Raw genomic sequence first — 16,974 nt, forward strand, 5'->3', positions numbered from 1 at the left:
AAGAAAAGGGAAGTAAACGCCTATTTTAATATTGTTTAATGTTGAATTTCTTCAGGGTCCAACTGGAGTTCCAGGATTTTCAGGTCTAGATGGAATGCCGGTAAGTATGCTGGCAATGTCTGCATATCATATAAGACTGTAGAGCATTGATATTTCAACAGGTCTGTGCACTACATTCATCTGATCTGACTATAGTTAGCAAAATTGCACTATTATAGGTAACTCATCAAAAAAAAATTGCAATGGCACCTCAGTTATGTAGTATCCATCCTAGACATGTTTGTTGATGCTGATGATATATACTTTTCAGGACTTAATAAAATATTCTATTTGATGGTATTTTAATGTGTAAGACACATCTCCAGGACAGTTATGAGGAAATTAGCTAACAGAGAACTATCTTCATTCTCTGTGAAGTGAATTAGCCCTGGCTAGAAGAGGAGAAGGAGAAATCCCTTTCGAAATTCCCAGAACTTTGAAGGTTCTCATCAAATATTTGTAGTAAAGGACTGTTAGAATCCTTGAACTGGGCAGTAAGGCAGACTAGTTTAGAATCTTGTTATCAGCAGTTATTATACACTCTCTATGAATGTTCTGGCTTCCCACTGAATTGTTTGGAACATTCTCTACCAGATGGTAGAATTCATGAATACTAGAGTATTCATGAAGAGTATTAATAAGAACAAGGTACAACCATTGTCTCTGAAACCATAATTTTGTATTTTTTGGGGAAAAAATGTCTTGTGATCTCCTTTTTATTGAACAGAAACTTAGAAACATAAATTGAGGATATAAATAATAAACTACCCAAAAGAAACTAGTCTATGATTTGTTTCCTGTTGTTTTTATTTAAACAAAATTTGGAGAGAAATTAGTATGAAAGTTCGGTAGAAATTTTCATAAAATCCCTACTGGGGCTGCCATTTGCCCCCCAAATAGCTTGTGACATTTGGAGCAATTAGCAGCTGGAAGAAGAAGCTCTATGAGAAAATGGCAGGATAAGTATGACACCGAAGTATACAATATAGTATCAGCTTGTATGTGGAACCCCTGTTCATTTGTATAAACATTTGAGTAGAGTGTTAAACATATGATTCATATACATGCCTACAGTCTGTCCAATTTGTTCCTCTGACTACCCATAACATTAGCTTTCTGTTTCAGGTATGTTTAACCATTAAAAGTTCAATATTATCAAGTCAGCCTTGACAAACTGGGTTTATTTAGACATACCAGGTTTCAATTTTTAAATTGTTTCTAATTCTATTGGAGATACATCTGACATCTTATTTGATCCTACATTTGATCCTACATTTCATAATGCATTATTTCAATATATACAGAGAAATGATGAGTTATTTTAACAGACATACAGAATGAATAATTTTTTTATTATAGGGGCTACCGGGTTATGAAGGACCCAGAGGAAAGCCTGGGGCAGACGGATGTAATGGTTCAAGAGGCGATCCAGGATTTCCAGGAGAGGTTGGATGTATTGGACCAAAAGGGTCACTTGTGAGTTGAACTTTACTAGATCTTATACAGTTTGTGACCAATTTATAAATGCCACTTATTTTTATGTCTATAGTCTTTAGTATGCCGGACTCACTTCATTGTACAGAAAATGTGTATAGAGATGTATTTATATTTTAATATGATCTATAATATCTTTAAAAGTAATTTATGGCAAAAAAGCACCCATTCAAATGAATGGGTTCACTTAATGACCGGGCCATTTGCTTAAATAAATAAAAAAAGGCTGGAAAATTACTTCTGGTCCTATGGTGACTCCACTTACATTCATATCAATTTACAATTAGATTTTTGGTCCCAACTACAGACATAAGTTGAAGACTACCTATACTTTATTGTTTCAGCTTTTGTGTGCAAACTCATAACTTTCCCTTTTTATAATGATTTTTAAACATGTTTTATAGGGTATCCCTGGTCAAAAAGGAGAAAAAGGAAATTCCGTATACCCAACTGTGAGTGTTATATCATTTTTAAAATAGTGCTCATGATAAAGAGTTGTGTAAATAATTTTAAATTTGTAAGAGCCATGACTCACACCAATAAAGAATGCCATTGGTTTAGGAAAGATTTGTATTATTAATATTAGGAAATTCTAAAATTCTAAAAGTTATATAATAGTATAACACAGGGCTTTTCAACCAGTGGTACGGGTACCACTTGTGGTACATTGGCACCTGGCAGATGGTAAGCGACCATCCTAGAAAAGTGGTAGCAGGGGAGGGAAATGAGCTGAACCAGTGGCAGCACTGCACAAGCCTGATCGAGAGATGGCTGGAGCTGCAAGGTTGTCAGGGCTCAGTGGAAGCGCCAGGATCAGCACCAGGCTCCAGCTGGTCGGCGCTTCTTCGGGGCTGTCAGCGCTCAGTGGAAGCACAGGATCAGCGCCAGGCTCCAGCTGGAAAGCAGCACTGATCCTGGCACTTCTGCTGAGCCCTGAAGAAGCACCAATCAGCTGGAAAGCAGCACTGATCCTGGTGCTTCTGCTGAGCCCAGAAGAAGTGCCGATCAGCTGGAATGTTGCAGCATCTCCAGGGTCTTGTGATTTACATTCACATGCTTGGCACTGATTCATATTTATGACAGTCACAGTGTCCCAGGGTCATGTGAAGTGACCAAAATCTGCTGCAACCACCCAGCAGACAAGGGGAATAAAAACCAAACACCCCCCACCCCACCCCCACTGCCAATCCTCAACAGAAATGCTCACAACAATGAAAACCTCGGACAGGAGGAAGAACGCCGCCGGGTGGGCAGGCAGGTGTCTTGCTCGGCTGTGGCTTGAGGGGCACTTTTTTCAGTGCCATTGTAACTTTGAACAGTCACTAAGCGAACTGTTGTAAGTCGAGGACTACCTGTATTTTATCACTTTTTCCCCCTTTTTTTTGGTCATCAAGTTTTTGATACTTTGCTAGGCGACTGGTGGTACTCGGATATTGCCATATCCTAAAAGTGGTACAATGGGTGAAAAGGTTGAAAAGCCCTGGTATAACACATGCAGCTGCTGTGAAAAGGAATTTAATCCAGGTTGATTAATCATGAATTCATTTTCAATGTTTTCTTAACCATGAGTATACTTTACATGCACACTTTTAGACTACAGGTATATTTTTATTATTTTAAAATGATGAAGACTAAGTCACAGGCTTTTACAATCTTTTTATTAGGATTGCTAAGTGGAAAATAAAATGGCTGGATAAACATTGTCTTTTAAAGTATATCTTTATTGATATAGTTTATTGTGAGGGGAAGGAAGGGAAGTGTGAAAAATTCCCTATTAATATGGCATTTCCCTGACAAAAAGTAATTTCAGGCAAACAATGTGATCGGAGCCCAGTCCTGTTATCAATGGAATGCTAAAACCTTTATTGACTCTATTTCAGAAATGAAATTACGGTGCCTACAGGGATATGTTTCTAACACAATAAAACCTGTCACTTTATGAATGAATTTTATTTTTTTCATTATAAACAAAAGGAGCGATGCAATTAGTATAGAGTGACTCAGCTGCCGAATTGACCGACATCCTGAGAGATTCCCTGCCATGTCTGGAGTTGTAAGGAAAGTGGATAAGAGACACTTCCCAACCAACTACAGCAGGCATCATTCCAAGTTGGGAAGCTAAAAATAACTGCCATGTTATTTAGACATGTACTTTTCATGTACAGTTTCTGGTCAGAACTTACAATCACTGAAATGCTATACACTTAATTAGTGGCTTCCTCCCCACCCCTTCCAAAAATCCCATTGTATTTCACTTACCGAATTTTGCTCCCATTTCTAAGGAAGCCAGCATTTGCAAAGACTGGAAGAAAGGTGGCTGTCTTGTCGTCTTCTCCAGATTAAATTCAACAACAAGGAGAAGATGACAGATCCCTGCTGTGGAAGCCACATTATGGCCACTTTATCCAGTCAGTGGGGTTGTTGTTGGAGTACTGCAAATGGGAAGACAAAAGGTTATGGGGATGAAATCTCATTCATACTTATTTGAAAGTGGGTTCTATAGAACTGTGTGCTTTAATTTGGAGTACATACATATGACTAGAAATATCAAAACTGACATATGACTAGAAATATCAAAACTAGTTTTAATACGTATATGGAAAAATTATGGATTGTTAAATTAAAAACAATGATCTTATCTGTGCATCAATGATTGTCACTCCAATATAAGAATCACAAAAAAAGTGAAATAAACCAGAATGGAATAAAATAATTATTTAAATTATTTAGATAATTATTTACATTATTTTTAGATTTATTTTTACTCTGTGCTTATTCTTTCTATGTACCTCTTAGTTTCCTTTTTTGAATAATTTTAGAATCATTTTAAATCATTTTTAAATTTAAATCATTAAATCGTAATAATTGTTACCAATAAGTATTATCTTTCATCTAACATACTGATTGTGGTTACAGGGAGAAAGAGGGGACCCTGGACCTCAAGGCATGCCTGTAAGCTCCTTCATCAGTTTGTATGGTGGAAATACATTACTTTCATTTTCAGCTTTTCCATCTAGTTTGAAATGCTCTGCAGAGGTAGTAACCCACATCACAGTTCATCACTTGACTTATTAGCAGTGTTTGTATGGCTAGGCTCAGACTTATGTGAGAATCTGCATATGTTATAATTGGTAACTTAGTTTGCTACCACCTCAGGGATTCTTAGAATGATTTCCACATAAAAGTTGTAATTTGTAAGCCATATCTTGCCAACCTTTTTCGAAAGAAGCTAAGAAGCCACATTAACAATAAATATGAGAGAGCATCAAATTGTTGAGGCACAGGATTGTCCTCTTTCAAAGTTCCACCTGTAGGGGTTTTGTTCATTGGCTTGTTTTGGCAACTAGACTGATTTCAGAAAAAGTTTTCATCCTTTCATTGTGCTGCCTGCCCAAAATAACATGCTATTGCTATGTATTGCAGATGCTCCAAATGGTGGGCAAACTTGTGATTAAATTACTTGACACCATTTTACTCATTATCAAATTCCACACAGAGATATTAATTTCCCTCTGTTGCATTTGTAACTCCTGACCCATAGTTGAGACATTATTTTATTCATGTACTATAATGATAGCTTATATTCTAGAACATTATCATCATACAAATAAATTAGTTGGTTGTTGCTGGTGTCTGGATTATTGTCTTCTAGCAATTCCAGTTAGTGGGACGAGTAAGTGGGTACATTATGAGAGCTTTTCCATACCTAGCACAACTTTCTCCTGAGGAAAACAAAATGTTACTTGTTATTAATAAGCATAATATTGTGTGATTGTACTTAGGGTCGTAGAGGAGAAAAGGGACACAGAGGTCCATCTGGATTCCCAGGCCTACCAGGGGAACAGGTATAATTTTCACATTTTAACCTCTTAACTGACACCATGTTAGAATCTGCCTGTCTTTTATCTCCCAGTTCTCCTGTGCATCAATTCCATAGGAGCAACAGAGATGATCTGAGATTGGATGTTCCTTCCTGTCAATAATTCTGTTGGCAGTTTGCCCATTCTCTAGTAAATTTTACAAACAAATCCATTTTTAATCTGTACAAAGTTTATTGAAAATTATTTTTCTTTGCTTATACCCATCTATCCTCCTCTAGCAGTGTCAAAAGTAAAGCTTCTTTATCTGCAATAAAGACAATCAGGGAAAAATAGTTCTGGTCCATATTCTGCAGAGGATATGTTTGAACAGTGCAACATATTAGTAGGGGAAAATATTAAGAACAAGAACAGGACAGAGAGTACCAGGTCTGATTATATCAACGTTCTTCTTTTCACAGGGTTTTCAAGGTCAACCTGGTTTATCAGGTGAACAGGTGAGAGATTTTTTGTTCCTGAAAAGTTTACAACGCCTTCATATTGATAATTACTTTTGGAAATACTCTTCATTTTTTTCAAAAAAATCCTAAAATTAAATTATAATGATATATTTTAATATAAAAGGATATACCAACAGAGTAAAATTCTGATTTAATGGATCATGGAGGCAGGGGACATCCTTTAAAACTGTAAATATATGATTTATAGAATTGTAGAATTAATCTAAATATTTGCAGTAAATCCTTGATTTACCAGACAAACTGACAAAGATTTACCAGACATCAATCTATTAAATGAGGGTGGGGTCCAAGTGAAAAATATTTCTGTTGTTCTCATGTGAATTTAGTGTATTATCTAAAGTGAATAATCAGTGTATTTTCCTTCTTTTAATATACTGATATTTCATTAGGGGAATCCAGGAATTGGAGTGGAAGGACAAAAGGGAGAACCGGTAAGAAAAAAGTGGCAAGTGAAGTTTGTACATTAAAATATTTAGCAGTAAACAACAAATTGCAACTTTTCTTTTTCATAAATTGAGCTGTTTAAAATTTCTAGGTCAGTGATGGCGAACCTTTTAGAGATCAAGTGCCCAAAAACTGCCCCCGCTCTGCCCCCCATCCCTCACCCTGCCTGCGCACAGGACCACTTACCGCCTCCAAGGCCCACCGCAGATTGTCCAAGCAGCCCAGCAGCGCTAAGGCGGCCACACCCTCTGCCTGTGTCCTGCAGCATCAATTGCATGATGGGATGTGAGGACAGAGTCTTGTCTATGCTGCCTGGTTGCCATGTCCTTGGCTGCGCAGCTCCATGTGGGCCACGCTCAAGGGCGACTCTCCTTCAGGGAGAGGAGGGGGTGTGGGGGGAGGCAAGGCTGGGGCAACGGCACGTGTGCCCACAGAGAGGGCTCCAAGTGCCACCTCTGGCACCCGTGCCATAGGGTCGCCACCACTGTTCTAGGTAGTGAGTTTATTGTGAGGGGCTAAATTTGGAATGGAGAAAACACAAGCAGAGCTTTATCGTAAAAGAAGCATTAAAATGTATTATCATTCTGCAAAGAAATGAATTCTACTTAATCTTCTATTTAGTCTGAATAGAATCTGAAGTTTATTTTCAAGTGAACCAGATCTAATATAATCTCTACTAAATCGTTTATGACATCCCAGATTTTTGAATAGTAATTGATTAGCAAGTTGAGTGTGAGTCAACAATTTGAATGGCTCCAAATTTAAATACAGATTTAAACTGCATCACAAGAATTCTCCAGATTATAAGACACAATTATTCCACTTTGTTCTGCATTCATTACACCCCTTAATGAGTATTTGTCCAATTATAGGTATTGCATTTTAATAAGGATTCAGAGCAATGAAAGAGACTGAGAGGGATAGCATTCTTGAAATACCTGAAATAATGTCAAACAGGAAATGGTCAAAAATATTATCCATCCTTCTAGAGTCTAGGATAAAAACAATCAAGTTTCAAGAAGTCAGAATGTGACTGAATGTTAACCAAAATTGTTTCACTCTCAGTTTAATTGATATGTTCAAGTGGAAGCTAAACAGCTATAGAGTGAAATTGTTTCAATTGGATTCCTATTTTGAGCAAGCATTTGCAATCAGTTACCTAAATGGCTTCTTCTAAAACTACATTTAAATGATACTATGGTTCTATTATTTTTTTTTTAAAAAAACAAACACTAAAGTATACAGCTTGTTATCTTCAGCAAGCAAGGAAAACTTGAAAATCTCAATTACTTCATTCTCTCATGGATAGGTAATAATCTCTGAATTTTAAAATATTACATAGAAAAAGAGATGACATGAGAAGGAATTATCAGAGATGAGTGCCAGGTTCTTGTACTACAGATTAGGGATCTGCAACTCACTTTTGTTAGGCTGTTCACTCTGTTTGCTCTTTCCAACCTTTGTAGGGTGATGTAGGACCTCCAGGATCTCCAGGACAGCCATTATTGGTTGGACCGCCTAGTTCTAGACTCTTAAAGGGAGAAAAGGTATGTGCATTATAAAATTTATGATTGCAAACCAATAATACAATGTAACATTTGTCTAATTGTTTTTTGCACTTGTTTAATAATATGATGCCATTAGAAATGTATTTGAACATAAAAAAACCTCCCTTCTTACAACCCTGTAATCCCTTAATTCATGGTAGAGTCAGGGTGACTGGATGGAGCTGAGCGTGTACTGGCCAGATGCCCTTCCTGACCTCATACAGAGTTCACAGCAGATTTTTTTTTTTTTACACCCTGGGAGAGAAATATCTGCCATTAACTAGGATTAAAGTCTCAACCTTCCAAGTGGGAGGCAGGCGTCTTCACCACTAGGCCACCATGCTGCTCTATTTGAGTATAACAATAAGCCTACCAATTGAAGGGAAACTCAATTCATTGGAATCACTCTAATAGCTATGGCAGAAGTTTCTTGTAGAGACAGATACTTGTATATTAGCATCCTAAGCAGCTAAATTTATATTAGCATTTTGCAAGTAATACTACTATAGAATTTATATACTTGTCAAGCCTTGCAAGGCTGACATAGATAGGAAACAAGGACCCCTTGGAATTTTGGAAAGGGTAATGTAGCAGAATCTTGAAAACCTATCAAACCAATTTTCTTGCTCAACTTATAACCAGGATAATTAAGGCAGAATTGAAGGGTCCTTGGTGTTCTCTGAATTTGGTTCTTTTCTTGCAAACATTTCATTACCCAAACTAGATAATATCATCAGGTCTAGCACTGATATTACCTAGTGTGGGTGTTGAAAGGTTTGCAAAAAAAAAAAAAAAAACAACCAGCTCAGAGAGCATCAAGGGGCCCTCATTTCAACCCTGAGCTACAAATATTTGCCTTTATTGGTAAGCCCGAATTGCTCCAAGTCTCATGCCTCCCTCCTCCCCAGACTGAGATGTCCTTTTTCCTCTCCTGGGTGATGGCCCTTTTTCCTCTCCTGGTTTACCAGGGTCTTCTAGATATTTGATTACAATGTTCAAGGCAATGGCTAATTTTACATTACACTAAGCAAGGGTACATACAGGACTACATACATGTTAGCCCTTGACTTAGTTCCAGCAGACCTTCCCATGGCTAATTAAAACCCAGATTAGAAGTTCCAACAGCCACTCCCTTGAGGTCATGTGATTGCATCTTGACTGCTCAGCAACAAGCTGCACTTAGAACCATTTGCATTATTTATTTTACAACATTTTTTTGCCAGAAATAGTTGCTTACTTCCAGTTTTTGGCAAAAAGCACCCTTTGCAGACATTGGATTAATTTAATAATTACCACATTCACTTAGCAAACTTTGTAAAAAAAAAAAGATCATAAAATTGGGTACAATCATGTGATTGCTTAACATCCAGCATGACTGATGACCCACTTAAAAAATCAGCATGACTGATGACCATAATTCATGAGATTCATATTAATGTCACTGATATTTGTAAACCAACATCTATAGCAACAATAGACAATTTGTGATACTCCAGAAGCTAGGAAACAGGGCTAACGGTGAGGATCCTGGGAATTGTAGTTCAGCAATTAATGTAACACCATAGGCTGCTTACCTCCAATCTGTTAATATTATGTATGAACCAGGCTATTATGGGTTACTAAATAAACAATTTAAACAAATCATGGTTTAGTGTAACAGGTGAAATCCACCAATTATTCCCTGTAGCAAAACAGCTTCTAGTATAAGATAGATTTTGAAGGAAAAAAATATTTAATCTTTTCAATTTATACTTTTTAAAATGAGTGCATTTCAAAACAGGGTATGACAGAGCTAAAATTGTACTATTTAAGCAATATTAAAGCAAAAACACTTTAATCTTTAGGGAATAAAGGGAATGCCTGGATCTATTGGCTCAAGAGGATTGCGTGGCCACAAAGTAAGTGATAAGTTTTCATGAATGAATTGATAACATTCATTTCATCATTCTACTTACCAAGAATGCTAAGAAGGAACATTTTTAGTTAAATGTATATTTATCATGATGTAACTTCATTTTATCAGCTGCCAATCCCCCTGAGTAAGATGTATGTTGGATTTGACTTCACATTACAACACAAAAGATATTGGGAAAGAATGCCATGGTCCCCAAATGATATAGGTTGCTTTTTCAACAAAATACATGTGGAAAACCTACTCTATATATTTTTCCCCTATTCTATATATTTGTAATTAGAGTAGGTTTGAATTAGGCAAGTGGCGTATCTAATTTAATTTAGATTTTTTTTTCCTATGAAAAAGAGCAGCTCAGCTGCATATTTCCAAGCCAGTGTTTTTTTGAAAATATGGCTGGGGAATTCTGGGAGTTGAAGTCCACACATCTTCAAACTGCCAAGATTAAGCAATATTTTGCTAAATCTCTTTAAAAAATGACTAGAAAGGATGCACTTACATTAATTGTTCTTGGGTAAGAGACACCTGACTTAAATGGCATAGTATCAATGGGTCTTTGGAAGTAATGAGATGAGGGTCTTATTTCTTTTTTCAGAATTAGGAAAAAGGCCCTCTTTAACAATATGCTCACCTCTGTAACTGCAATCCTAGTGTTCCATTTGCTAATTTTATTGGAAGTGAATGGCAACCAATCTTGAAATTATGTAACTGGTGTATTTTGAAACATAACAGGGTGCATTTGCAATTGGAGACAAGGGTGATAATGGGATTCCTGGTTTTCCTGGAGAGCAGGTAAGAAATTAAAAATGCTATCTTTATCTCATTTTAATGGTGAATTTTTTTAAAAAAAAGTTGTATACTTTCTATTATCCTCTATATTGGATTTTTAAATAGTGATTTTATGAAGTATTATTGCAAACTGATATATGGAATGCTTAATTTATGAGCCATCCGTTAAGCATTGTGAAAGAGCCTGCCGCTTCTATTTTAAATCCACATACACAAGTAAATAAAGGAAATTCTGCTTTCAAATACTATTTTGTTTTTATTTTCCTAAATAAGCAAAATCTTTATGTAGAGCAGGGTTTCTCAAATTTTAAATTTAAGATATGTGGAATGGTTGGGGAATTCTGGGAATTGATGTCCACACATCTTAAAATTACCAAGTTTTAAAAAATTGGTAGCCAGCAACCAGAAAAAATAAAACATCAATTTTTTGACTATATTCTAATGAATGAGTACAGCATTCTTTATTGTGATTAAGTGAAAGTATTTTATAGATTCTCATTTATTTGTCATTTATGTAATTCATCTATCATCAGGCATCTTTTCTGCCCCGTATAAAACAATGTTTTGGTTTATTGGAAAATCTAAATAATGCTTTATTTTTATATTTTTCTTGAGGTACAGCTTTTGTCAAACCTTTTACTATCTTTTTATTCCTTAATTCCTCTAGGGAATTCCTGGCTCATATGGTTCTCCAGGTTTACCAGGAAACAAGGTAGATACAATATACAGAAATTGCATTGCTTATCTGTAGGGTTTTTTTTAAAAAAGGTGAATGGATCCATCTATGACAGTGGTTCTCAATCTTTTTAATGCCGCGACTCCCAACTGGTCGTAGGTTGAGGACTATTCAACCGGTCGTAAATCAAGGACTACTCAACTGGTGCAGCACCGTTTGCAGAATGGGACTTTTGGCGGGCTCAGCAGGGCAGAGACAGCCTGGACAATTCTTATTGGCTTTTGAAAGCCAATAGAATTAGACTCTATTCAAGAGAGTCTATTCTGTTGGCTTTCAAAAGCCAATAGAATAAAAGGGAGTAGCACAGCTAAGGAAAAGGGGAAAAAAATGGTGGACTGCATTGTTTGGCGACCCCCGTGAAATGGTCGTTCAACCCCAAATGGGGTCCCGACCCACAGGTTGAGAACCACTGACTAGGTAATTGGATGAAAACAGAGAGGAGAAAATAAGAGTAATTGGACACTCGTCACAATACCAAAATATAAAAAGTAGAGCTCTCCAGAAAGATGCGCTGATGCTTTTCAATTTCTTCATAAATGTTCTAGAGATTAAAGTTAGCCAAGTTTAAAATTTCAGCAAGATCTCATCAAATAAACTAAGAGAATTGTGTAGATGTCTTATAGCCATTTCCAAGGTATGAAAATGGAGGCAAAAGATGACAAAGGTATTTCAAAAACAGCAAAATCTTATGCTAATTAAAGAAAAGTCTTTTTCATAATAAATTTGAATCTTTACTGTGCTGAAAGTTCTGACTTTCTATTGATATAATAATGCTGGTTATTAATGGGGGTTAAGACTGTTAATGGTTAATAGTTAGGTTGCTAATATGTAATTTTCAGCATCAAAGGTATGTATGTTTCTCTGAAAAACAGTGCCTGGAGAATTAGAAACTTAATAACTTTCTTACAGAATTATCTGATTACCATTGAAATAGTGTCCATAAGTTTTTAATCTGGCTTTATTTACTCTATTGCAATCAGTGCAAAGGATATACTCATAGTTTTGTCCAGTTGCCGTGTTAATAATATACACACCTTCCACAATCTGTGAGGTATTAAAAATATTTTCCAATTATTTTGGATTCCTAATAACTTGAATTTACTTTATTTTCTTAAACAATCAAACACATTCAACAATTTGTTTCAGGGTATAACTGGAACACATGGAATTCCTGGTCAAGATGGCTTGACAGGCATTAAGGTTAGTTATAATTAAATTTGTTGTTCCTCTCCTTCCCCTGCCTTTTTATACACTAAAAGCAATGAAATCAATTACGATTTCAGGTTTATATTTCTATCCATTTTTATTCAACATGTACCATTGCAAAGCAATGCAATAGGGTCATTTTATTTGAAGCAATTATGTATAGTTGGTCAAGTTCATCATTTACCTTGTGTTGTTCTAGGGCAGTGTTTCTCAACCTTGGCAATTTTAAGATGCCCTTCTGGCTGGGGATGTTGTGGTTCCAGCTAATGAAACATTCCAAAGAACTTCCAGGCATTTATTTTCCTAAAAGTCTTTTATTGTTACAAAATGTCGGCACAGGCACAACGGAGGGATGCTAGGATCTAAGTTCTCTTCCTCTGAGCAGTTAAATTATCAGCATGTTCCCTCCCTAAATTAGCCGTCATATCTCACACTATCCAATTAGTGTGAAGGTCAAATGTTTTCTTCCTCTTTCTTTCCCGGGCTTTACCCCCAACGCCCCTTCTGCTCTTTATTAACCCCATATTTACCAGACAATTCTGCATATTGTCAAAAGCAAGAATATACAATATTTGCAGCGTTGACAGGGGAATTCTGGGAGTTGAAATCCACACATCTTAAAAATGCTAAGGTCAAGGAACACTCCTCTGGGGAAATGTCACAAAGCGTTGCTATTTTTATAGGGGGATCCTGGAGAGAAAGGGCAGCCTGGACCACCAGGATCTCGAAGAACTACACACACTGGACCAAAGGGTTAAGCAAATCTTGTTACATTATATTCATTTCCCATAAATCGTAATAAAATCCAGTTATTTTAAATGCAAGTATACTTTCAATTATCCTGTACAGGTATTCAGGGAGACCCAGGAGACCCTGGATTTTCTGGAGAGAGAGGAACAGATGGATTGCCTGGTTCTCCTGGTGACAAAGGAAGGCAAGGGGAAGATGGAGTCAGTAAGAGACATTTTAACTATCTTATTTAGATGGAATTAAATGGTACCCTTTGTTTTCAACTCTTTCCACAGATATTATAGAGACACATTCTGAAATGAAAATTGTATATATAATTTCTTGCATAAAAACTAATGCTTTGGATATTTTAGCAAGATTTTAAACCAGAGATAGTCACTTGTTAATTGTTTACATTTTTTTTTTTGCTAATGGATGCTGACATACAGAATCTTCTTACTGATGTTACTGCTTTTAAATGTTGTTTCATTTCCTTGTTTAAGAAAGTAACTGTTGGTTATAATTCTCTGCATTCTACAAGAATATCTAATTAATTCCAATAGTGTGTTAGTCTTTAGGGCTATGCAGGGCTTAGGATTTAAAGACAAAAAGTAAAATGGCTGCATCTTTTCTTGGGATGAACGGATGCTGTTTATAGTTGCAACTAATCCCAAATAAAGGCAAATTTGCTTTATGGAATTGCAGATATGTGCAAGATGCACATTCTTAATGCTCCAAAGCAATTTTTTATTATTACATTTAAAGCATTGCCCTTCTGTACCTGTTTGCTAATTGACATGGTCATTAAAAGCCTGACCTTGGCAATTTGATCCATCTGCTGTCACAAAATAGACACCAGCAACTTCACATCATTTTTTTTTTTGTTTTGGTTCTGTTTCACTTTTTTTTCAAGGATCTTTTTGTAACTATGTTTTAGGTTGGGGGGAGGGTTGGGATTGATTATGTGGAGTTCTTGGTGCTCTCTGAACTTGATTGTTTGCTTGTTGATGTTTCACTATCTGACTAGGCACATCATCAGTGCTGGTGTGTGTGAGGTTTACTTCTTGTTTTGGATTTAGACTAAGCTAAATCCAAAAACACTGGCAGCTTGTAATTCACATAAATCAATCATCAATAGACACATAGTGATAAATCACATTTACAGACCCCGAGTTTACATGGGGCTAACTTTGAAAGGTATCTGGAACTTCCGCTGGTATACAATGTGGCCATGCGGGCAATTTTAGGCACCCAACGAAGGGCGGTTTCATTTGCAATAAAGTTCAGCTAATTTATACATTTCTGCAATATATCGGTTTAGGTGTCAGTTCTTATTGGTTCAGCAGGAATTTATAACCGAGGAAATGTGGAAAGAGTTGCAGTATCATGCATGTAACTACTAATAAGATTTATTTTAAGAGACTATAGCGAAGTATTGATTTTGGAATGGGTAAACATGAATGTTGCCATCAAAACCATTAAAACTGATTTATAGAGATAAAGTCTACAGAAAAAAATCTAATCTGTGAATATGAAAAATCAAGTGTAGGAATCTACTTTTATTTGCAAGAAAGCAATTAACTTGCTTTCACTGACATACTTGAAAAAATAATTTAAATAAAAATCCGAAGAATCAAGAAATTAAGGCGGCTGTAATACAAATGGAATCATGTTAAAATGTTCAATAAATGAACAGTTCAAAACAATAGACTGTTTTTGAGCTGGCCTGCATGGAAGCAAAGAGTTACAGAAAAAACTCTTTTTTTCCTGTTATCCTGGAATCATCTAGATTTCTTACCATCTAGATCTAGTAGACCTTCTTCTGACAGATAGTGTTTTTTCTTAAATTAAATTATTATTTTTTCTGTTTCAAGGCTCATTGTATACTCATTTCTCTTTCTTCTATAGGCTTTCCTGGTCCCAAAGGTGCATTGGGTGTAGAGGGTCCTCAAGGCTTTCATGGTAGCCCTGGTCTCTCAGCTCAATCTAGTACATCTCCAGGAAGGCCAGGATCTCCAGGATTACCTGGTTTTCCAGGAGTACCAGGACAACGGGGCTTGCCTGGCCCACCTGGTAAGATAAGCCAAATATTGAAGCATTGCATGAGAATTGAATGATTAATAATTCCAGAATATCACCCGAAAGCAGCCAACATTTTCTATAACATTTCCTCTAAAGCAGGCATGTTAAACTCGTGATGTCATGTGATGTTGCGCAACATATTGGGACTTTTTCCCTATTGCCGGCAATGGGGTGGGTGCGGTTTCGGCGTGACGCATCCAGCCCGCGGGCCGGCAGTTTGACATGCCTACTCTAAAGCAAGGAATATGAATATACTTCAACTAAATAGAACACAATTTTTGATATAGAATCAATCTTACCTTATTTGTGAGTGTGTGGTGGCAAGGACAGCATAGGAACAGGCTTATTTTATAAGACATTTTCATTCCATCATAGTCATCCTTGACTCCATTCCCACTCTGCCTGTCCAGATAGAGAGAACCTGAGAGAATATGTGTGGTGTATTATTTAGGGCACGGGGCTAGGAGCAGGGAAATCCAAATTCTAGCCCTTCCCTTGAAATAGAAGACAGTTGGTTGTCTTGGGATCATTCTCTCTCAGTCTAGACTGGAAAATCAAAACAGTGAGCAATAAATAGCAGGAATATAATCAGCAAAGCAACATTAAATAAACTATGCTACTGATACTCATACCTAACTTAGGGCAGAATACAGGTAGTCCTTGACTTACGGCCACAATTGAGCCCAAAATTTCTGTTGCTAAGTTAGACATTTGTTATGTGAATTTTGCCCCACTTTATGACCTTTCTTGCCACCTTTGTTAAATGAATCACTGCAGTTGTTAAGTTAGTAACACAGTTGTTAAGTGAATCTGGTTTTCCCATTGACTTTGCTTGTCAAAAGGTTGTAAAAAGCGATCAGGACACTGTAACTGTCATAGATATGAAGTAGTTACCGAGCATCTGAATTTTGATCATATGATCTTGGGGATGTGCAATGGTCATAAGTGTGAAAAAATGGTCATAAGTTACTTTTTTCAGTGCCATTGTAACTTTGAACGATCATTAAATGAACTGTTGTAAGTCAAGGACTATCTGTACAGAAAACTACTATACTCATTTGGCCCTCTATAATGTAGTAAGCAAGTAATTCACCACTTTCATTTGATGACTACTGACTGGAATCATACAGTCAGCTCAGAGTGGAACTGCTGGAATGCTTGCCAGTGGCCCAAATGGATTCCACAATTAATGTTAGTGAATATTGCTGACAGATCTATAAAGATCAAAAGAAACTGAGTCCATTGCTGTTTCTGTCTTATAACTATGCTTGATTGTGACTGGAATGGAACCTCTAAGTTTCTCTGTAGCTGATTCACAATCACCAAAGGAATGATTGGAAAATGTGTAAAAATTGTCAAAAAAAAATAGATCACATGAAGGCTTTTTCAAGCAAAGTACACCCCTGCCTCCTTCAAAATAGATGGCATTGTGTCCTGCTCCTGTAAATGTATGTTGACTGTTCTTGAATCCATCCACTCATATCCAACTGAGCTTCTTGAAGGGTGTCCTGCTTATCCACCCCTAAATGGCATGGATCTAGTTCTCCAATGGCATATTTCATTCCATAAGAATTCTATCCACTTCTTTAGTACAAAAGAATCTCGGAGAGCAGTAGAAGATGCCACTCATTGCAGTGAGTTCTGTCTAATTGGCTTC

At 36.6% G+C, this 16,974-nt stretch overlaps 1 protein-coding gene across 6 annotated transcripts in view; it reads left to right on the forward strand.

Moving 5' to 3' along the window:
* Window positions 1–16,974, forward strand: part of COL4A4 (collagen type IV alpha 4 chain) — a 76,761-nt gene that overhangs the window by 19,346 nt on the left and 40,441 nt on the right. For all 6 annotated transcript variants that reach the window (XM_039350914.1, XM_039350918.1, XM_039350913.1 and 3 more), the window contains 15 exons: window positions 56–100; window positions 1,399–1,515; window positions 1,938–1,985; window positions 4,450–4,485; window positions 5,316–5,378; window positions 5,813–5,848; window positions 6,262–6,303; window positions 7,783–7,863; window positions 9,708–9,761; window positions 10,508–10,567; window positions 11,232–11,276; window positions 12,447–12,500; window positions 13,190–13,259; window positions 13,356–13,460; window positions 15,144–15,308. In XM_039350914.1, the coding sequence (XP_039206848.1) occupies window positions 56–100; window positions 1,399–1,515; window positions 1,938–1,985; window positions 4,450–4,485; window positions 5,316–5,378; window positions 5,813–5,848; window positions 6,262–6,303; window positions 7,783–7,863; window positions 9,708–9,761; window positions 10,508–10,567; window positions 11,232–11,276; window positions 12,447–12,500; window positions 13,190–13,259; window positions 13,356–13,460; window positions 15,144–15,308 (1,021 nt within the window). The remainder of the gene's footprint in view (window positions 1–55; window positions 101–1,398; window positions 1,516–1,937; window positions 1,986–4,449; window positions 4,486–5,315; window positions 5,379–5,812; window positions 5,849–6,261; window positions 6,304–7,782; window positions 7,864–9,707; window positions 9,762–10,507; window positions 10,568–11,231; window positions 11,277–12,446; window positions 12,501–13,189; window positions 13,260–13,355; window positions 13,461–15,143; window positions 15,309–16,974) is intronic.

This window comes from Crotalus tigris, unplaced genomic scaffold (genome assembly GCF_016545835.1).
Source record: "Crotalus tigris isolate CLP2741 ecotype Arizona unplaced genomic scaffold, ASM1654583v1 scf7180000018364.571795, whole genome shotgun sequence".
Lineage (NCBI taxonomy): Eukaryota > Metazoa > Chordata > Lepidosauria > Squamata > Viperidae > Crotalus > Crotalus tigris.